This window comes from Phyllobates terribilis, unplaced genomic scaffold (genome assembly GCF_046119375.1).
Source record: "Phyllobates terribilis strain yellow unplaced genomic scaffold, ASM4611937v1 Scaffold_7__3_contigs__length_470593459, whole genome shotgun sequence".
NCBI classification, from domain to species: domain Eukaryota; kingdom Metazoa; phylum Chordata; class Amphibia; order Anura; family Dendrobatidae; genus Phyllobates; species Phyllobates terribilis.
Genome location: NW_027362767.1, coordinates 259,745,525 through 259,768,422, shown reverse-complemented (window position 1 = coordinate 259,768,422; position 22,898 = coordinate 259,745,525). Strand labels below are relative to the sequence as shown.

The 22,898-nt window shown below is 43.1% G+C and overlaps 1 protein-coding gene across 7 annotated transcripts in view; it reads left to right on the top strand.

The window, feature by feature from the left end:
• Window positions 1–22,898, top strand: part of LOC141154488 (discoidin domain-containing receptor 2-like) — a 143,859-nt gene that overhangs the window by 106,357 nt on the left and 14,604 nt on the right. For all 7 annotated transcript variants that reach the window (XM_073640494.1, XM_073640499.1, XM_073640495.1 and 4 more), the window contains 10 exons: window positions 619–762; window positions 1,099–1,201; window positions 4,015–4,243; window positions 7,757–7,904; window positions 8,255–8,360; window positions 8,500–8,686; window positions 10,919–11,165; window positions 11,713–11,814; window positions 14,051–14,208; window positions 14,288–14,486. In XM_073640494.1, coding sequence (XP_073496595.1) covers window positions 699–762; window positions 1,099–1,201; window positions 4,015–4,243; window positions 7,757–7,904; window positions 8,255–8,360; window positions 8,500–8,686; window positions 10,919–11,165; window positions 11,713–11,814; window positions 14,051–14,208; window positions 14,288–14,486 — 1,543 coding nt within the window. In that variant the 5' untranslated portion in view covers window positions 619–698. The remainder of the gene's footprint in view (window positions 1–618; window positions 763–1,098; window positions 1,202–4,014; window positions 4,244–7,756; window positions 7,905–8,254; window positions 8,361–8,499; window positions 8,687–10,918; window positions 11,166–11,712; window positions 11,815–14,050; window positions 14,209–14,287; window positions 14,487–22,898) is intronic.

Genomic DNA, 22,898 nt, shown 5'->3' with positions numbered 1-22,898 from the left:
ACTTCTCCTGCTCTCTGTCTCTGACCCTCCTGTCTCCTTGTCCCTTCTCACACCTTGACACTTCCCCATCATCTGCATTCTTCTCCTCATTTAAATCATCATATCCTTGGTCACCGCCTCCCGCAGAACCTACACACTTCTCTGCTTAAATACTCTGTGCTTCAATAATGTCATCTTGTTTTTATCCCCATCCTTGTGTAATTCCCATTCTTTCCAGCTGTAGCTGTAGAGCTGCAGGTTACAGAATATTGACCTCCAATAGTGAAATTATCTAGATAGACATGAACAATAAACTTGTGTCTTCTGCCATCTACTGGTCAGATGTAGTACTACATCATATAAGAAACTGGGCAAAACTTTATAGTCTGTGGGTCTAAGGGGCAGAGGATCCATAAAGCCTCTGGACTAGGTAGGCATGGCACAGTGGATCAGTTTTGCCCCTTGTTTAGTAACGTATATACTTTGTGTGTCAATGCCTCATTATTTTTAAGATCTCTGTTTTGCTGTCACTGAAAATCTGTCCTGAAATATGTGGAATTTCCACGTAACATTGTATATAAGCCATCATCAGATAAGATTCTACTTGCTCCTATCTCGTTATGTTCCTTCTTCTTACAGAAATGTAGGTGAGTGAAGCCGGCAGCCGTCAATAGAAGTGGAAAGCCAGCGGGGGTCAGGACACGTCTAGGCTCCGCAGAATGTATCTCCACATTTTTCTTCTGGCTTTTCTGACTGGACAATTAACCTCAGAAGTTATACCGGGTAAGGACAGTTTGTGGACCTTTCTCATATATTTTGTCTAGAAATTTCTTATATGCTTGCTGTCACTGAATAGAAACATTCTTGAGTAAGAACCAGAGCTCCAAAGCCTAGATAGATTGTATACGTCTCACCATGGAAGGTTTGCTTCAATTGTATCCAGTGTAGACAATCCTCTGTGAGCTAAATGGTCTGGACACCAGATTGATACATTGTAGCAAAGCATCAGGACAGGAGAGAGTTGTGCTGGTGATGTGTTTTCCCAGGATTAGCTATATACATGGCAAATTATTGTGCTGTTATCACCCCCATCTATATCTCCTTTTTCTCTTCTGGCAGCCATATGTCGGTATGCCCTGGGGATGCATGACCGAACGATACGTGATGAGGACATCACTGCTTCCAGCCAATGGTATGAGTCAACCGGGCCCCAGTATGCGAGGTATGGCACATATCCGATCTACATAAGGGAATATCCTTGTAGTCTTAGCACATAGAGGCTGACAAATACCCAATCAGATCAAATAGGAGAACTGCTGAGTTGGCCATTGACATCAGATGTCGTCCCGTCCCGTCCCGTCCCGTCCCCCCTAAGTGAAGTCTTAGTCCCTGCCGTGTTAGTTTATACTCAGTTCTTTACATGCAGCACTCAGTTTTCTATATGAAGCACTCCACATTATGAACGCAACACTCTATAATTTGTGCAACACTTTATGAACTTTTTTTCTATATGTGACATTGTATTCCCGGTTTGGCTTTCTATGTTCTCTCTGTGGGGAACCTTTTTCTGAATCTATTTGTAGCACTCTATATTCTATATCCAATATTCTGTATTTCATGTGGCACTCTATGTTCTGTCTGTAGCACTCTATATTCTATATACAGTATTTTGTTTCTATATTTGGCACTCTATGTTGTCTGTAGCACTCTATATTACGTATACGGCATTCTGTTTCTATATGTGGCACTCTGTCCCATCTGTAGCACTCTATATTCTGTATGTAGCATTCTGTATTTTATGTAGCACTCTATATTTATTTATGTTCCTCACTTATATAGAGACATTAATTCCGCAGCGCTTTACAGACATTATCAGCACTGCCCCCATTGGGGTTCACAATCTAGATTCCCTATCAGTATGTCTTTAGAGTGTGGGAGGAAACCGGAGAACCCGGAGGAAACCCACGCAAACATGGGGAGAACATACAAACTTCTTGCAGATGTTGTTCTTGGTGGGATTTGAACCCAGGACCCCAGCGCTGCAAGGCTGCAGTTCTAACCACTGAGCCACCATACAGTGCTAACCACTGAGCCACCATGCTGTATTACGTATACAGCATTCTGATTCTATATGTGGCACTCTATGTCTGAAGCACTCCATATTCTGTATCCAGCATTCTGTATTTCATGTGGCACTCTATGTTCTGTCTGTAGCACTCTATATTCTATATCCAGCATTCTGTATTTCATGTGGCACTCTATGTTCTGTCTGTAGCACTCTATATTCTATATCCAGCATTCTGTATTTCATGTGGCACTCTATGTTCTGTCTGTAGCACTCCATATTCTGTATCCAGCATTCTGTATTTCATGTGGCACTCTATGTTCTGTCTGTAGCACTCTATATTCTATATCCAGCATTCTGTATTCCATGTGGCACTCTATGTTCAGCATTCTGTATTTCATGTGGCACTCTATGTTCTGTCTGTAGCACTCTATATTCTATATCCAGCATTCTGTATTTCATGTGGCACTCTGTGTTCTGTCTGTAGCACTCTATATTCTGTATCCAGCATTCTGTATTCCATGTGGCACTCTATGTTCAGCATTCTGTATTTCATGTGGCACTCTGTGTTCTGTCTGTAGCACTCTATATTCTGTATCCAGCATTCTGTATTTCATGTGGCACTCTGTGTTCTGTCTGTAGCACTCTATATTCTGTATCCAGCATTCTGTATTTCATGTGGCACTCTGTGTTCTGTCTGTAGCACTCTATATTCTATATCCAGCATTCTGTATTTCATGTGGCACTCTATGTTCTGTCTGTAGCACTCCATATTCTATATCCAGCATTCTGTATTTCATGTGGCACTCTGTGTTCTGTCTGTAGCACTCTATATTCTATACCAGCATTCTGTATTTCATGTGGCACTCTGTGTTCTGTCTGTAGCACTCTATATTCTATATTCAGCATTTTGTTTCCATCTAAGGGGATGGATGGTGTAAATCAAATATTGCTGTGAATGGTTTCACTTTTCTTGCACACCCGAAGTTGGTATGTTATGGAGTATAGACATGGATGGACAGGCAGAATCTGTGACTTTTTAGGGTGAGGGAGGTAAGGGCAATAGGACCTTCTGTATCCTGCACTGATTACTGTATACTAACTGCTTTACACAATGCCATACTTACCAATTTTGAAAAATAAGAAAGAGGAACACGTACTGTGGCCATACATAGTGTAATGCCCCCACAGTGTAGACCACACACAATATGATTTTACCACAGTGTATTCAACCATACACAGTCCCCAGAGCCCCCTCCACACATACACTATGATGCCCCCCGCAATGTACACAGACAGCTCTGCTACATCAACACAGACAGCCCTACTACACCGCACACACACGTATTCTGCTACATTAACACACAGCTCTACTACATCAACACTCACACTTTGCCATATCAACATACACACTCCACTTCTGCTTCAACACACTCAGCTATGTGAGATATATATATATTATATATATATATATATATATATATATATATATATATATATATACACACACACATACACCTAGCGCTGCTACATACACACACTCAGCTCTGCGGTACACACACTCAGCTCTGCTATACACACTCAAATCTGCTATATATGCACACACCTTGCTTGTGTCCTACTCCTCTTCCCTCTTATGTCGCGTGACCTGACTGTTATATCACCTTAAGGTCCTGACAGGACCCTTTGATCTCTACATGGACTCAATAATTTAGCAGGGATCTTACAGCTCCCTGCTCCACTGTTGTATTCAATTGGATCTGCAACATTATATCACAGATAAAGCAGAAGTTGGGATATACCCCATATCTTCCTGGACAACAGGAAAGCTCCCCAGATTTGGGACAGTCACACTAGATTATCTGGGATGGTTGGGAAGTATACTTAATGCCCATATGATAAATCTGGGGCAAATATTCCATCTTAAATCCACATGGTTGGGATATTTTGTAATTTTTCTCTTCATTCAGATTGCAACGAGAAGAAGGTGATGGAGCCTGGTGCCCAGCGGGTCTGCTGCAGCCTGAGGATGTGCAATACTTACAGATACATCTACACAAACTCTTCTTCATCACCTTGATTGGAACTCAGGGTCGACATGCCAGAGCCACAGGAAAGGAGTTTGCCAGATCTTACAGAGTGGACTACAGTCGCAACGGGGAGCGATGGCTTTCATGGAAGGACCACCAAGGACAGCAGGCAAGAATCCTGTACAAGTCACACCACATATCCTTAATGGGCATTCATCCGAAACTTAAAACAGTTTAGTCACCCAACTGATTTGATGTTACACAGATTTGCTGTCAAGGAAAGCTGGGTATTAACCCTCAGTGGTGGCCATGTAATCCTAATCTTGTCTCCGGCATTAATCCTACACCACACACTTTTCTTACATTTTCTTGTACATCAGCTGCATTTACAATTTTGTGAATAGAGAAAAAAGTAATGTATTGGGAAATTTACTAAGCTACTCTATCAAGAAAAGATAGGAATCAATCTCCCAGTCATGGCCATATTAGCGGTCTCACGACAAGAAGGTCGATCTTCTCCTTCCAGATGAGCAAGACCGATGACATGCAGCTGGTCTCAGGAGAAGACGGTGTCTTCTTCTCATGGGTACACCACATCCTGCCCTGACAAATGCATGATGCGGTCAATTTCTCTAAGACGTAAGTCAACAAGAAAGAGCGACGATTCATCAAAAGTAATATCTCCCAAACTACGCCATTCAAGCAAGCTGTATGACCGCAGACTGGCCCTGAGTCGTCTGCCTGGTGAAGTGGTGAGCAGCTGGTTGCTTATCCTTGACATAACTTCTGATAAAGGCCATCCTGCCAAAGTGAACAATGACCTTGTTTAGTCTTGACTTTACTCCTAGATAATTATTACTAAATCTATACTGCAATAATGTATCGGAAATGTGTCAAGGACAGAGAGCTAGGCAGATGGATAGATCGATAAATAGGTGATTTGAGTGAGATACATAGATAGGTAGGATAGATATGATATAGAAAGCCCAGGAATTAAAGCAGCACAAGTATTTGATCCACATGAGTGCACGTCTCACCGAACCGCTGGCTCGAATACAAAAAATCCAAAAATAAACAGCACTCCAGAAAAGGTTTCCAAAAATAGCAGATTTTATTAGTCCATATGTGGCATCGTTTTGGGTAAAAAATTAATGAGCCTTTCTCAAGTGTAATAGGGGATAGATAGATATATAGGTTAATGTATACAGTGCCTTGAAAATGTTTCCATACCTCGTGACCTTTTCCACATTTTTTCATGTTACACCCACAAATGTAAATGTACTGTATTTGTATTTTATGTGATACCAACTGAACGTAGCAAGTATTTGTGAAGTGTAAAGGAAATGATAGAAGGTTTTCTAAATATTTTTAACTAGATGGTGGCCCGATTCTAACGCATCGGGTATTCTAGAATAGGTATGCGGCCGACCGGGCGCAAGCAGCAGAGCGGTGTTTACATTTGGCGCCAAAATCGCTGATTGGTCGAGGCCGGCAACCGCGACCAATCAGCAAAGCGGTGTTAAAATTTGGCGCCTATATCGCAGATTCGTCACGGCCAGCGAACGCGACCCATCAGCAGAGCGGGGTTTAAATTTTGCGCCAATACTGCTGATTGTTCGCGGCCGGCGACCGCGACCAATTAGCAGAGCATTGTTTAAATTTGGCGCCAATCTCGCTGATTGGTCGAGTCTGCTGTCCGCGACCAATCAGCAGAGCGTTGTTTAAATTTTGCGCCAAAATCGCTGATTGGTCGCTACCGCCAGCCGCGACCAATCAGCAGAGCGGTGTTTCAATTTACCACCAAAATCGCTGATTGGTCGGGGCCGGCCACCGCGACCAATCAGCAGAGCGGGGTTTAAATTTGCTGCCCATATCGATGATTGGTCGGGGCCGGTGGCCGCAACCAATCAGCGTCGTATTAGTGAGGACCGGGGAGCGGCTGGCGTCCGCGACCAATCAGCAGAGCGGTGTTTAACTTTAGCGCCAAGATCACTGATTGGTCGCGCTCTCCGCCCGCGACCAATCAGCGAATCGTATTGGTGAGGACCGGGGAGTGGAATCGTATTGGTGAGGACCGGGGAGCGCCGCTGCCTGTGCCCGCAACCAATCACCGATTTGGGCGCCAAATTTAAATATCGGCCGCGACCAATCACCGATCTTGGCTCCACATTTAAACACCGCTGTACTGATTGGTCGCGGACGCTATTTAAATGTGGCGCCAAAATCGGTGATTGGTCGCGGGCAGCGCCAGCGACCAATCAGCGATTTTTAACACAAATGTCCGGACCTTTGTAACACCATGCGGATACTGTGGGGACATCAGCGGCTAGGGTGTCGAGGGAGGACCGGGGAGCGGCGCTGCGGGTCGGGATACTTCTGCTGCGAGCGCCCGCTCATGTCCCGGGTTCTCGCAGCGGAAGTATCCGCACAGGCAGCGGCGCTGACATCCATGCGCCTAGGGTGTGAAGGGAGGACCGGGGAGCGGCGCTGACATCCAATTGGTCGCGGCCGCTATTTAAATGTGCCGCACAAATCGGTGATTGGTCGCGGTCTTGGCCCGGGACCAATCACTGATCTTGCCGCAAAAGTTAAACACTACTGTGCTGATTGGTCGTGGACGCTGCCCGCGACCAATCACCGATTTGGGCGCCAAATTTAAATATCGGCCGCGACCAATCACCGATCTTGGCGCCACATTTAAACACCGCTGTGCTGATTGGTCACGGACGCTATTTAAATGTGGCGCCAAAATCAGTGATTGGTTGCGCCCGGCGTCGACGACCAATCAGCACAGCGGTGTTTAAATGTGGAGCCAAGATCGGTGATTGGTCGCGGACGCTATTTAAATGTGGCGCCCAAATCGGTGATTGGTCGCGGGCAGCGTCCCATCAACTCTGGGTGTTGTGCAGTGTTGGTTTTCTGCCTCATGTAGCATTTTACATTTAGACCAAAGAGTTCTACTTTGGTCTTATCTGACTAGAGCACCTTCTTCCACACGCTTGCTGTGTCCCCTGCTATTTGTAAACTGCAATCAAGACGTCTTATGGCTTGCTTTCAAAACTGGCTTTCTTCTTGCTACTCTTCCATAAAGGCCAGATTTGTGGAGTATATTACTATGGGCTCGCTTGAACAGTGCTCCGTGAGATGTTCAGAGCTTGGGTTACTTTTTTTTTTTTTATAACCTAACCCTGATTTACTCTTCTCCACAACATTATCACTGACCTGTCTGGTGTGTTCCATGGTTTTCATGATGCTGTTTGATCCCTGATGTTCACACCTATGAGGCCTTCACAGAACAGCTATAGTTATACTGAGGATACATTACACACAGGTGGACCCAATTTACTAATTATGTGACTTGAAGGCAATTGGTCACTCAAGATTTTATTTAGCGGAATAAGACTACAAGGGGCTGAATATAAATGCACGTCCCAGTTTTTAGATTTATATTTATAAAATAATTAGAAATCCATTTATCATTTACTTTACATTTCACAAATACTTGCTACTTCGTGTTGGTATATCACAAAAAATCCCAATAAAATACAATTAAGTTTGTGGATGTAACGTGAAAAAATGTGGAAAAGTTCACGGGGTATGAATACATTTTCAAGGCACTGTAGATAGATAGATAATGTTTTCTGAATGATTGGTCACACTGTTTTCTGTTTTCTATATCTAGGTTATAAAAGGAAATGTAGATGAGTATGAGGTGGTCCTGACCGATCTGAAGCCTCCGATCATTGCAAGTCATATCCGAGTCATTCCGGTCACTAAGGTCCCCATGACAGTGTGTATGAGGGTGGAGTTGTACGGCTGTGCTTGGCTTGGTAAGAACACATAGTACTGTGCAAATGTTTTAGGCAGGTGTGGAAGAAATGCTACACAGTAAGAATGATTTAAAGAATAGAAGTGTTAATAGTTTATTTTTAGCAATTGAACAAAATACAATATGAATGAACAAAAGAGAAATGTAAATACCATCACTATTTGGTGACTGCCCTTCGCCTTTATCACCAGGTACACTTGCATGAACTTTTTGAAAGAAACTGTGCAGCATTTTTTCCACACCTGCCTAAAACATTTGTACAGTGCTGTACATCACCCAATCTATTAGGAATGTTATAGTTTTACAACAACTTAGAAAGCCATAGAATGACTTGTATTATATGTATTCTAGATGGTCTTAAATCATATAGTATTCCAGAAGGAGAGACGTTTATGGCTCCTGGACATCCTGTCGCCTACCTGAATGACTCTACCTATGACGGATACCTAGAGAAGAGGTACTGTACTTATAGGTCACTGGAACTTACCCTGAAGGGGCAGAGTTATCACTAGCAAGTTACAAGATATATAGATAGTGGGATATGAAACAAGACCTTCCCTATTCTTATCAAAATCCCACCTATTTTCTCTGCACAGGCGGCTGTTTGACGGTTTGGGTCAGCTGACAGATGGAGTTCTTGGGTTGGACGACTTTACTCAGAGTCATCAATATCGCGTTTGGCCTGGCTATGATTATGTCGGCTGGAAAAATGAAAGCACGCGCAGCGGATATGTGGAGATAGAGTTCCAGTTTGATGGACCCAGAAACTTTACATTTATGAAGGTAAAAGAGATGTCGTCCTCATGTATGTACTGATGAATTGGCATTAAAAAAAAGTCAACTTCTTAGGTCATTCTCATGCTGTAAACTGTCTTCTTAGCTCATTCTCATTAAGTAAACTGACCTTGAGGTCATTCACATGCTGCAAAATGTCCCTGAGGTCATTTTCAAGCTGTAATCTGTTTTACTAAATTATTCTCACACTGTAAAGCCCCGTCTCACATAGCGAGATCGCTAGCGAGATCGCTGCAGAGTCACGGTTTTGGTGACGCAACTGCGACCTCGCTATGTGTGACACTTTGCAGCGATCAGTCCCCTGCTGTGAGGTCGCTGATCGCTGCAAAGTGTCCTGGACCATTTTTTGGTCCTTGCCCTCCCGCTGGTCAGCACACATCGCTGTGTGTGACCAGCGGGAGCAGCGATCAGGCTGGTAACCATGATAAACATCGGGTTACTAGGGGCACAAGCGCACTTAGTAACCCACTGTTTATCGTGGTTACCACTCTGCTACGGTGAGCGGTAACCTCCCGCTCACCGTAGCAGAGTGGTAAGCGTAATAAACAGCGGGTTACTAAGTGCGCGTGTGCCCGTAGCAACCCGCTGTTTATCATGGTTACCAGCCTGATCCTGCTTCAGCAGGCTGGTAACCAGGAGCAGGACATTGTGGAAAGATTCTTTCCACGATGTCGCTGCTCCTCTGATCGCTGGTGAGCCTGCCTGTTTGATAGCTCACTAGCGATCACTTAGCGATGCACCAGCGATACCGGCCAGGTCACATCGTTGTCGGGATCACTGGTGCGTCGTTATGTGAGACGGTACCCTAAGCTTTCAACTGAGGTCATTCTCATTATATAAACAAACCTTGATACCTCCTGGACATTTTGCATTATGAGGTAATTCCCCTGCTGTGAACTGCCTTTTTAGGTAATGTTCCTACTGTAAACTGTCTCTTGGGGTCATTATCATGCTGGAAACTGTTTCTTGATGTTATTCTCATTACTGTACTCTGTCTTCTTAGCTCATTTTCACGTTGTAAACTGTCTCTTGAGGTGACTTTCAAGATGGAAACTCACCCTTTAGATCATTCACATGGTGTAAACTGTCCCCCCATGTCATTACCATGCTATAAACTGTTCCTGAGGTAGTTATCATGCTGCAAAAGGTCTAATGTTATTTTCATGCTGTATACTGTCTTTTTAGGTCTTTCTCATACTGTAAAGGAAACTGTCTCATTGGGTTATTCTCATTATATGTCTAATGAGGGCATTCTCTTGCTGTAAACTGTCTTCTTATGTCATTCTCATTATACAAACTGTCCCTGAGGTCATTTTCATACTGTAAACTGTCTTCTTAGGTTATTCTTATACTGTAAGCTGTGCCCTCAGGTCATTCTCATCGTGCTAATTGTCATATTAGGCTATTCTCATTCTGTAAATTGTCTCTAAGGGCATTCATGTGCTGTAAACTGTCTCTGTGGTTCTTCTCATGCTGTAAACTGTCCATGAGGGCATTCTCATGCTGTAAACTATCATCTTATGTCATTCTCTGAAATGTATACTCTCTCCTAAAGGTCATTCTCATGATGTAAACGGTCTCATCGAATCCTTCTCATGCTGTAAACTATCCTGAGGTCATTTTTATTCTGTAAACTCATTCTTATGCTGTAAACTATCCCTGAAATCATTATCATTCTGCAAACTATCTCCAGAGGTTATTCTTATTGCTGTAGACTGTCTCCTGAGATCATTTCCAAACTGTACATTCTCTCCTGAGGTCCAAGAAAAAGTAAAGTTGAACGACACATTCAAAAAAAATAGTTCAAATCTTCAAATAAATAATTGGAAGATTTGATCTATTTTTTTGGATGTGCCGTTCAACTTTTCTTTTTCTTGGACCAATTTTCCTGATGGTCAGCAGCATTTGATACGGCAACCATTTGCATAAAAAAGGAGAGATTTGGTCATTCACAGCATGGTGAGCGATTTATTCACTCTTTGCTTAGTATCTCTCCTGAGGTCATTCTCATTTCTATAAACTGTTTACTAAGGTCATTCTCATTACTGTACAATATCTCCTGAGGTTATCCACATGATGTAAACTGTCTCATCACAATATTCTCATTCTGTAAACCGTCACCTGATGTCATTCTCATGCAGAATATGTTTCCTGAGGACATTCTCTTTACTGCACGCTGTGAGTAGACCAATACAAAATGTTTCTTTTTTGCTTTTCAAGGTCCACTGTAATAACATGTTCGCCAAGGGGGTGAAGATTTTCCAGAGGGCTGAGTGTTTCTTTAAATCCCGACAACAGTCTGACTGGGAGCCGGAGTCAGTTGGGGTAGTGACGGTGCTAGATGACAAGAACCCCAGTTCTAGATTTGTCATGATTCCATTACAGCAGAGAGTCGGGAGCTTCATCCTGTGCAAGTTCTACTTTGCAGACACGTGGATGATGTTCAGCGAAATCTCGTTCCAGTCAAGTGAGACAGCTCGTGTTATTTGGGCATATTTTGGGTCAGGTGTGCTGATATATAGACATGACAGAGCTGAAACGTACAATGCAGCTTTACCTGCAGTCCTATGGAAAATCCCACAGCATAATGTGCCAAATTACACACATAGCTCTGCAACATCTGGCAATACTTGAGCATGCTCTGCTACATCAGTCCTACTATATTTCTGGATGTATCTATCTCACACTTGCACTTATGATACCGGGTCTTCCTGCTTCCTATTATCAGATTCGTAAGTTGTCCCTATGACAACACTTTCTGCAGCAGCTAACTCAGCAACCAGTCAGGTCTTTTTTTTGTAATTTTTTTGATTTGCTAATAAGTTAAAGCTGGATTTTGATTGAATGACAGTGAGCTAGCTGTCAGGTTGCTGGTGCAAGAAGTGCTGTCATGGGGACTGAGTCATGAACGTTCTGAAAGTTCTCCTCATATAAGGACTAGTGACAGAATTTGAGTCAGGAATAATATATTGAATTTATATTTTATTTCTTATTATCCTCTTCTTCCTCTCCAGATATGGATATTGATGTGCCCACCGTTGTTACCCTCCCTCCTACTACTGTCAAGGCTGCTACCACTGACACTCCCATCCTAAACGCTACTGAGAGGAAATCTGGTGAGTGATGTGTACATGATACCTGAACATACAGTACAGACCAAAAGTTTGGACACACCTTCTCATTTAAAGATTTTTCTGTATTTTCATGACTTTGAAAATTGAACATTCACACTGAAGGCATCAAAACTATGAATTAACACATGTGGAATTATATACTTAACAAAAAAGTGTGAAACAACTGAAAATATGTCTTATATTCTAGGTTCTTCAAAGTAGCCACCTTTTGCTTTGATGACTGCTTTGCACACTCTTGGCATTCTCTTGATGAGCTTCAAGAGGTAGTCACCGGAAATGGTTTTCACTTCACAGGTGTGCCCTGTCAGGTTTAATAAGTGGGATTTCTTGCCTTATAAATGGGGTTGGGACCATCAGTTGTGCTGTGCAGAAGTCGGGTGGATACACAGCTGATAGTCCTACTGAATAGACTGTTAGAATTTGTATTATGGCAAGAAAAAAGCAGCTAAGTAAAGAAAAACGAGTGGCCATCATTACTTTAAGAAATGAAGGTCAGTCAGTGCGAAAAATTGGGAAAACTTTGAAAGTGTCCCCAAGTGCAGTTGCAAAAACCATCAAGCGCTACAAAGAAACGGGCTCACATGAGGACCGCCCCAGGAAAGGAAGACCACGAGTCACCTCTGCTTCTGAGGATAAGTTTATCCGAGTCACCAGCCTCAGAAATCGCAGGTTAACAGCAGCTCAGATTAGAGACCAAGTCAATCCACACAGAGTTCTAGCAGCAGACACATCTCTACAACAACTGTTAAGAGGAGACTTTGTGCAGCAGGCCTTCATGGTAAAATAGCTGCTAGGAAACCACTGCTAAGGACAGGCAACAAGCAGAAGAGACTTGTTTGGGCTAAAGAACACAAGGAATGGACATTAGACCAGTGGAAATCTGTGCTTTGGTCTGATGAGTCCAAATTTGAGATCTTTGGTTCCAACCACCGTGTCTTTGTGCGACGCAGAAAAGGTGAACGGATGGACTCTACATGCCTGGTTCCCACCGTGAAGCATGGAGGAGGAGGTGTGATGGTGTGGGGGTGCTTTGCTGGTGACACTGTTGGGGATTTATTCAAAATTGAAGGCATACTGAACCCGCATGGCTACCACAGCATCTTGCAGCGGCATGCTATTCCATCCGGTTTGCGTTTAGTTGAACCATCATTTATTTTTCAATAGGACAATGACCCCAAACACACCTCCAGGCTGTGTAAGGGCTATTTGACCAAGAGGGAGAGTGATGTGGTGCTACGCCAGATGACCTGGCCTCCACAGTCACCAGACCTGAACCCAATCGAGATGGTTTGGGGTGAGCTGGACCGTAGAGTGAAGGCAAAAGGGCCAACAAGTGCTAAGCATCTCTGGGAACTCCTTCAAGATTGTTGAAAGACCATTTCCGGTGACTACCTCTTGAAGCTCATCAAGAGAATGCCAAGAGTGTGCAAAGCAGTCATCAAAGCAAAAGGTGTCTACTTTGAAGAACCTAGAATATAAGACATATTTTCAGTTGTTTCACACTTTTTTGTTAAGTATATAATTCCACATGTGTTAATTCATAGTTTTGATGCCTTCAGTGTGAATGTACAATTTTCATAGTCAAGAAAATACAGAAAAATCTTTAAATGAGAAGGTGTGTCCAAACTTTTGGTCTGTACTGTATACCATAACCTGTGACTACTGAGCACTCCATTGTTTCAAAAGAAATATAAATAAGTACCCGTTACATGATAGTATCACACCAGGAATAGTCCTATAATAAATGGCATCCCAAAATAATTGTGTTAAAAGCAAAAGTGACCATGCCGGAGTATCCCCATAATTATAGTCCTCCCTGTAGCTGTGCCATTGCATATGCTTACTGATATCTGACTGCTGAGTTCTTAATGCCATCCAGTTGCCCTTGTGTTACCCCCCCATGAGCACAAAATTCCATCAAGGCCAACCACCACTTGCCCAGAAACAACAAACACCACTGCCTAACAATAAGTGCCCCTACCCACCTCGCTTGCCTTAACTGAGACCCTCCAGTTGTCTATCTTTGAATGTCAACAGCTTTCTGCTAGGCTATGAATACTAACCAATGCTTGCCTATGACCTTCAATATCCACCTATTGATTTCGATTTCTAACACACCTCTGCCAACCACCACTTGATTAACCTGCCCAGCTATGAGTGCCAATGAGCACCCTCAACTTACCTATGGCCACCAATGACCATCTTTTTTCTTTTCCAGAAACCACTTTCCCATTCACCATCAGCCGACCACTGGACAAACCAGATGAGCCAAAGACCTCTGTTCTGATTGGCTGTTTGGTGGCCATAATCCTTCTCCTGCTCATTATTATAGTCCTGATCCTGTGGAAACAATATATACAAAAGAGACTGGAGAAGGTAAAGTTCCGGGGAGAAGTGATATCATAAGATCTTGATAATCGGGACATTATTGTAATAATAGCATGATACTTTTCAGGCCCCACGTCGAATCTTAGAAGAAGACGCCACTGTACGATTGTCCTTCTACAGTTACACCATTGGCAACAACAACCAGACACAGATCCACCAGTCCAACCCCACCTATGAGAGAATCTTCCCTCTAGATCTTGACTACCAGCAGCCAACCAAACCACTACGTAAACTTCCCGAGCTCTCCCAGAGTGCCGAGGATTCAGGTATGGCCTGTAATATACAATAAGTGACTCCTCATTGTACAGTAGTAAGTATCCTGTAGAAGAATGGTGACCGCTGAGCATATGAACAATATAGATAATAAAATACTGCCGCAATGTACAAGAATATAACTACTATAATACTGCCTCCTATGTACAAGAATATAACTACTATAATACTGCCCCCTATGTACAAGAATATAACTACCATAATACTGCCCCCTATGTACAAGAATATAACTACTATAATACTGCCCCCTATGTACAAGAATATAACTACTATAATACTGCCCCCTATGTACAAGAATATAACTACTATAATACTGCCACCTATGTACAAGAATATAACTACTATAATACTGCCCCCTATGTACAAGAATATAACTACTATAATACTGCCTCCTATGTACAAGGATATAACTACTATAATACTGCCCCCTATGTACAAGAATATAACTACTATAATACTGCCCCCTATGTACAAGAATATAACTACTATAATACTGCCCCCTATGTGCAAGAATATAACTACTATAATACTGCTCCCTATGTACAAGAATATAACTACTATAATACTGCCTCCTATGTACAAGAATATAACTACTATAATACTGCCCCTAAATACAAGAATATAACTACTATAATACTGCCCCTAAATACAAGAATATAACTACTATAATACTGCTCCAAATGTACAAGAATATAACTATCGTAATACTGCCTCCTATGTACAAAAATATAATGACTATAATACTGCCCCTATGTACAAGAATATAACGACTATAATACTGCTCCAATGTACCAGAATATAATGACTATAATTCTGCTCCTAAATACAAGAATATAACTAATAAAATACTGCCCCTATGTACAAGAATATAATGACTATAATACTGCCCTTTATTGCCACGCAAGGTCAGGGAAAGACTAAGTGCACAACAACGGGAAGAGGGGGAGAAAGCCCAAACACTAGGGAAAGGGGGAGGGGAGACCCCTAGGCAGATCTGACAGCACCCTGACTCCCCTAACGTCCCTAAATAGGTTCCGCACCTATCGACGAGCAGGAAACCTAATCCCTGACTGCCCCTAGTGATAGGCCCTAGATAGGGAGGGGACGGGGTGAGCACTAGTCAGCACACACTGCAACTAAAGACAAACAGGTAAACAGACAAGGGAAAAAACTTAGCTTGAGAAGTCACCAGAGAGATCACGCCAACTATCCTCCAATTGAGCTCCAAGACACTAGCCGACTACTAGTACTTCAATCCTGGACAGAGGAAAATGGAGCTATCACCGGCGACTCTCTGGAGAGACTGAAGGTATTTAAACATCCAGCAAGGGTGTGTCAATTAGCAGCAGAAGGTGGAAATCACTGCTAGGTCCTAGAGGGAGAAGGATATCACTACACTACAGAGATGAAAAGATCAAGAAGGTGCCTGCAGAGCCAAGCGCAATGACCTTCTACAGCTGGATCAAGAACGACTGTGTCACACCTGACACACCCGTGACAGTAACTCCCCCCACCTTCTACAAGTGGCGTCCGGACACTCAGGACCAGGTTACTCAGGATGAGAGGCATGGAACGAACGAACCAGCCTAGGGGCATTCACCTCTGATGCTGAAACCCACATCCTTTCCTCTGGACCATAACCCTTCCAGTGTACCAAGTACTGTAGGGAACGACGCTGGAGACGGTAATCAACAATCCTCGAAATTTAGAACTCCCAAATTACCATTAACCATGATTGGGGGTGGCGGCAGGGGAGAGGACTCAAGAGGTTCTACATATTTCTTGAGCAGAGACCTGTGGAACACATTGTGGATCTTAAGGGCCTGAGGTAACTCAAGACGAAACGCTGATGAGTTAATGACGGCAGTTATTTTATAGGGACCAATAAATCTAGGTCCCAGCTTCCAGGAAGGAACCTTCAACTTGATATTCTTGGTAGACAACCACACAAAGTCATTCACACTTAGGTCAGGACCTGGCGAGCGTTTCCTGTCAGCCATACATTTGTACCCATCTCCCATAATCTTCAAATTACTCAGAACTACCCCCCGCCACACAGAAGAGCGACAAAGCAAAACGTTCCCCCTCCGGAACTCCCGAAGCCCCTCCCCCACTAAAAGTACCAAACTGTGGATGGTAACCGTATGCATCAAAGAACGGTGACCTGCCGGTAGATTCTTGACGATGATTATTAATAGCAAACTTGGCCAACGGTAAGTAAGATGCCCAATCCTCCTGGTTTTCAGAGACAAAACACCTGAAGTAAGTCTCTAAATTCTGAATAATGTGCTCGGTATGTCCATTCGACTGAGGATGGAAGGCAGAAGAAAAAAACAGCTGCACCCCCATTCGAGTACAGAAAGCTCTCCAGAACTTAAACAAACTTGGTCCCCTGATCTGACACCACATCGGAGGGAACCCCTTGAAGCTTCACGATCTCATTAATAAAAACCTGAGCAAGAGTTTTGGCATTTGGAAGTGCTGTTAATGCGATGAAATGAACCATTTTACTGAACTTATCTACAACCACCAGAACCACAGTCTTGCCTGCAGCTACCGGTAGGTCAGTAATAAAATCCTTGGACAAGTGTATCCATGGCCTGCTAGGAATGTGCAGCGGAAGAAGAGGGCCAGACGGACGGGTATGCGATACTTTAGAACGCGCTCAAATACTGCAAGCAGACACCTGTTCAACCACATCCCGATGCAACCCCAGCCACAAAAAACGATGAGAAAGGAGGTCTGCGGTTGCCTTACCAAATGGATGACCAGCAAGCAACGAGTTATGATGTTCCCCAATTACTTTACGGCGCAAATTAGATGCTACAAATAACCTCCCCGAAGTGCAGGAGGCAGGGGCGTCCCCTTGAGCCTCCAACACCTCACCCTCTAGGTCAGGGTACAACGCCGAAATGACTGCAAAATTAGGGCAGGGTTCTCACAGTCACCACCACCAGGGAAGCTGCGGGACAAAGCATCAGCCTTGATGTTTTTAAACCCTGGACAGGAAGTGACAACAAAATTGAACTTAGTAAAAAAAAGGGACCACCTAGCTTGCCTAGGGTTGAGACGTTTATCAGACTGAAGATATGACAGGTTCTTATGGTCTGTGATAACAGTAATAGGATGGACAGCCCCATCCAACCAATGTCGCCATTCTTCAAACTCCAATTTAATCGCCAAAAGCTCCCTATTACCCATGTCATAATTTCGCTCAGCCGAAGATAATTTTTTGGAAAAGAAAGCGCATGGACGCTAATTTACCAGGGGACGGACCCTGAGATAACAGAGCCCCACCCCCCACCTCCGATGCATCAACTTCTACGATAAAAGATTGAGAAACATCAGGTTGATTGCGTATAGGAGCAGTGGCAAAACAACTCTTAAGGGAGGAAAAAGCCTGCTGGGCTGCATTCGACCATTTAGAAAAATCAGACCCCTTCCTTGTCATGTCAGTAAGGGGTTTCACAATTACCGAATAATTTTGAATACATTTCCGGTAAAAATTAGTAAATCCCAGAAAGCGCTGTAATGTCTTCAGGTTCTCTTGACAGTTCCAATCAAGTACAGCATGGACCTTCGCCGGATCCATCCGAAAACCCGAAGATGACAACAGGTACCCCAAAAATTGCACCTCCTGGTCGGCGAAAACACATTTCTCTAATTTGGCATATACACTGCTCAAAAAAATAAAGGGAACACTTAAACAACAGAATATAACTCCAAGTAAATCAAACTTCTGTGAAATCAAACTGTCCACTTAGGAAGCAACACTGATTGACAATCAATTTCACATGCTGTTGTGCAAATGGAATAAACAATAGATGGAAATTATTGGCAATTATCAAGACACACTCAATAAAGGAGTGGTTCTGCAGGTGGGGACCACAGACCACATCTCAGTACCAATGCTTTCTGGCTGATGTTTTCGTCACTTTTGAATGTTGGTTGTGCTTTCACACTCGTGGTAGCATGAGACGGACTCTACAACCCACAGAAGTTGCTCAGGTAGTGCAGCTCATCCAGGATGGCACATCAATGCGAGCTGTGGCAAGAAGGTTTGCTGTGTCTGTCAGCGTAGTGTCCAGAGTCTGGAGGCGCTACCAGGAGACATGCCAGTACACCAGGAGTCGTGGAGGGGGATGTAGGAGGGCAACAACCCAGCAGCAGGAGCTAAACCTCCGCCTTTGTGCAAGGAGGAACAGGAGGAGCACTGCCAGAGCCTTGCAAAATGACCTCCAGCAGGCCACAAATGTGCATGTGTCTGCACAAACGGTTAGAAATCGACTCCATGAGGGTGGTATGAGGGCCTGACGTGCACAGATGGGGGTTGTGCTCACAGCCCAACACCGTGCAGGACGCTTGGCATTTGCCACAGAACACCAGGATTGGCAAAGTCGCCACTGGCGTCCTGTGCTCTTCACAGATGAAAGCAGGTTCACACTGAGCACATGTGACAGACGTGACAGAGTCTGGAGACGCCGTGGAGAGCGATCTGCTGCCTGCAACATCCTTCAGCATGACCGGTTTGGCAGTGGGTCAGTAATGGTGTGGGGTGGCATTTCTTTGGGTGCCGCACAGCCCTCCATTTGCTCGCCAGAGGTAGCCTGACTGCCATTAGGTACCGAGATGAAATCCTCAGACCCCTTGTGAGACCATATGCTGGTGTGGTTTGCCCTGGGTTCCTCCTAATGCAGGACAATGCCAGACCTCATGTGGCTGGAGTGTGTCAGCAGTTCCTGCAATATGAAGGCATTGAAGCTATGGACTGGCCCGCCTGTTCCCCAGACCTGAATGCGATTGAGCACATCTGGGACATCATGTCTCGCTCCATCCACCAACGTCACGTTGCACCACAGACTGTCCAGGAGTTGGCGGATGCTTTAGTCCAGGTCTGGGAGAAGATCCCACAGGAGACCATCCACAACCTCATCAGGAGCATGCCCAGGCGTTGTAGGGAGGTCATACAGGCACGTGGAGGCCACACACAATACTGAGCCTCATTTTGACTTGTTTTAAGCACATTACATTAAAGTTGGATCAGCCTGTAGTGTGTTTTTCCACTTTAATTTTGGGGGTGACTCCAAATCCAGGCCTCCATTGGTTAATAAATTTGATTTCCATTGATGATTTTTGTGTGATTTTGTTGTCAGCACATTCAACTTTGTACAGAACAAAGTATTCAATGAGAATATTTCATTCATTCAGATCTAGGATGTGTTATTTGAGTGTTCCCTTTATTTTTTTGAGCAGTGTAGTTAGTTATCCCTTAATATCTGAAGCACCTGTTTAACATGCCCCCGATATGTCTCAAAATCAGTTGAGTAAACCACCACAAACCTGCCCACCAAATAATGAAAAGTAAAATTTATGAAATGCTGGAACACCGCAGGTGCATTGGTCAGACCGAAAGGCATAACCAGACTCTCGAAATGTTCCTCAGTGGTATTGAACGCCGTTTTCCATTCATCCCCTTCTCGGATTCTAACCAGGTTGTAGGCCCCCCTTAAATCCAACTTGGAGAACACCTTAGCTCCCACAACCTGGTTTAATAAATCTGGAATCAGAGGAAGAGGGTATGGATTTCAGATGGTAATTTTATTCAATTCCCGGTAATCTATCTAAACAGGGACGGAGGCCACCATATTTCTTCTTCATGAAGAAGAGCCCTGCCGCCACGGGCGAAGATGAGGGTCTAATATGTCCCTTCTCCAGACTCTCAGCAATAAAATCCTTCATGGCTTGTTTCTCAGGGCCAGAAAGATTATACAGACTGGATTTTGGTAGTTTAGCTCAGGCCAGGTTAATAGAACAGTCATATGCACGATGAGGAGGCAAATCCTGACACCCCCTTCTCAGAAAATACGTCCTCGAAACCAGACAAAAACACAGGTAAGGTCTCTGTAGAAACTGCAGAAAGTTAAAATGTTTAAGCAGTTCTCATGGCAGTAATCTCCCCACTCAACAACCTCTCTGGATTGCCAATCCAATATCAGATTATGTTTCACCAACCAGGGTAAATCCAGTACAATTTGGAGTGGGAAGGCCCTCCAGAACATAACCAGGGATTACCTCATAATGAAAAGACCTCACCCTCAGTATTATACTATGTACAATCTGAGTCAAAGCTTTCTGTGCACGTGGTGCTGCGTCGATGGCATAAATCGGAATGGGTTTAGCAAAAGTACAGCAAGCAAGCCCATGAGTTTTCGTAAACTCAGCATCAACCATGCTGACTCCAGCTCCACTGTCAACAACACAGATATTTTCTCAGTCCTGCTCTCTAGCACCACCTCTGCCATCAGGACAAACAAAAAAATGCAGGTTGAAGACAAACATACCCCTTGATCATCCAACTCCAGCTGACTGCGATAGGCCCTAGATAGGGAGGGGACGGGGTGAGCACTAGTCAGCCCCCACTGCAACTAAAAAAACAGGTAAACAGACAAGGAAAAACACTTAGCTTGAGAAGACACCAGAGAGATCACGCTAATTATCCTCCAAGGGAGCTCCTAGAAGACACTAGCCGACTACTAGTACTTCAAGCCTGGACAGAGGAAAATAGAGCTATCACCGGCGACTCTCTGGAGAGACTAAAGGTATTTAAACATCCAGCAAGGGTGTTTCAGTTAGCAGCAGAAGGTGGGTGTCACTGCTAGGTCCTAGAGGGAGAAAGATATCACTACACTACAGAGATGAAAAGGTCAAGAAGGTGCCTGCAGAGCCAAGCGCAATGACCTTCTACAGCTGGATCCAGAATGACTGTCTGTCACACCTGGCACACCTGTGACACCTATGTACAAGAATATAACTGCTATAATACTGCCCCCTGTGTCTATTGTATGGAGTATCCTAAAAGAGAAAAAAAAAAGACGTGGCACTATTTAAGCGTAGTGAGTTTATGTCAAGTTGTAAAAGGTGAATTATATAAGAAAATTGCTCACCTGATATAGTTGTGCTGCCTGAGGCACAACTCTTGTTTTGGTTGGGATTCAAAAGATGCTTCCTATGTACAAGAATATAACTACTATAATACTGCCCCCTATGTACAAGAATATAACTACTGTAATACTGCCCCCTATGTACAAGAATATAACTACTGTAATACTGTCCCCTATGTACAAGAATATAACTACTATAATACTGCCCCCTATGAACAAGAATATAACTACTATAATACTGCTCCTATGTACAAGAATATAACTACTATAATACTGTTCCTATGTACAGGAATATAACTACTATAATACTGCTCCTATGTACAAGAATATAACTACTATAATACTGCTCCTATGTACAAGAATATAACTACTATAATACTGCCTCCTATGTACAAGAATATACTATAATACTGTCCCCTATGTACAAGAATATAACTACTATAATACTGCCCTCTATGTACAAGAATATAACTACTATAATGATGCTTCCTATGTACAAGAATATGACTACTATAATACTGTCCCCTTTGTACAAGAATATAACTACTATAATACTGCCCCCTATGTACAAGAATATAATTTCTATAATACTGCCCCCTATGTACAAGAATATAACTACTATAATACTGCCCCATGTACAAGAATATATCTACTATAATATTGCCCCCTATGTACAAGAATATAACTACTATAATACTGCCCCATGTACAAGAATATATCTACTATAATATTGCCTCCCACGAACACGAATGTAACTACTATAATACTGCCCCTATGTACACGATTGTAACTACTATAATATTGCTCCTATGTACAAGAATATAACTACTATAATACTGCCCCCTTTCTACAAGAATATAACTACTATAATACTGCCCCTATGTACAAGAATATAACTACTATAATACTGCCCCCTATGTACAAGAATATAACTACTATAATACTGCCCCCTATGTACAAGAATATAACTACTATAATACTGCCCCCTATGTACAAGAATATAACTACTATAATACTGCCCCTATGTACAAGAATATAACTACTATAATACTGCCCCCTATGTACAAGAATATAACTACTATAATGATGCTTCCTATGTACAAGAATATGACTACTATAATACTGCCCCCTTTGTACAAGAATATAACTACTATAATACTGCCCCCTATGTACAAGAATATAATTTCTATAATACTGCCCCCTATGTACAAGAATATAACTACTATAATACTGCCCCATGTACAAGAATATATCTACTATAATATTGCCCCCTATGTACAAGAATATAACTACTATAATACTGCCCCATGTACAAGAATATATCTACTATAATATTGCCCCCTATGTACAAGAATATAACTACTATAATACTGCCCCTATGTACAAGAATATAACTACTATAATACTGCCCCCTATGTACAAGAATATAACTACTATAATACTGCCCCCTATGTACAAGAATAT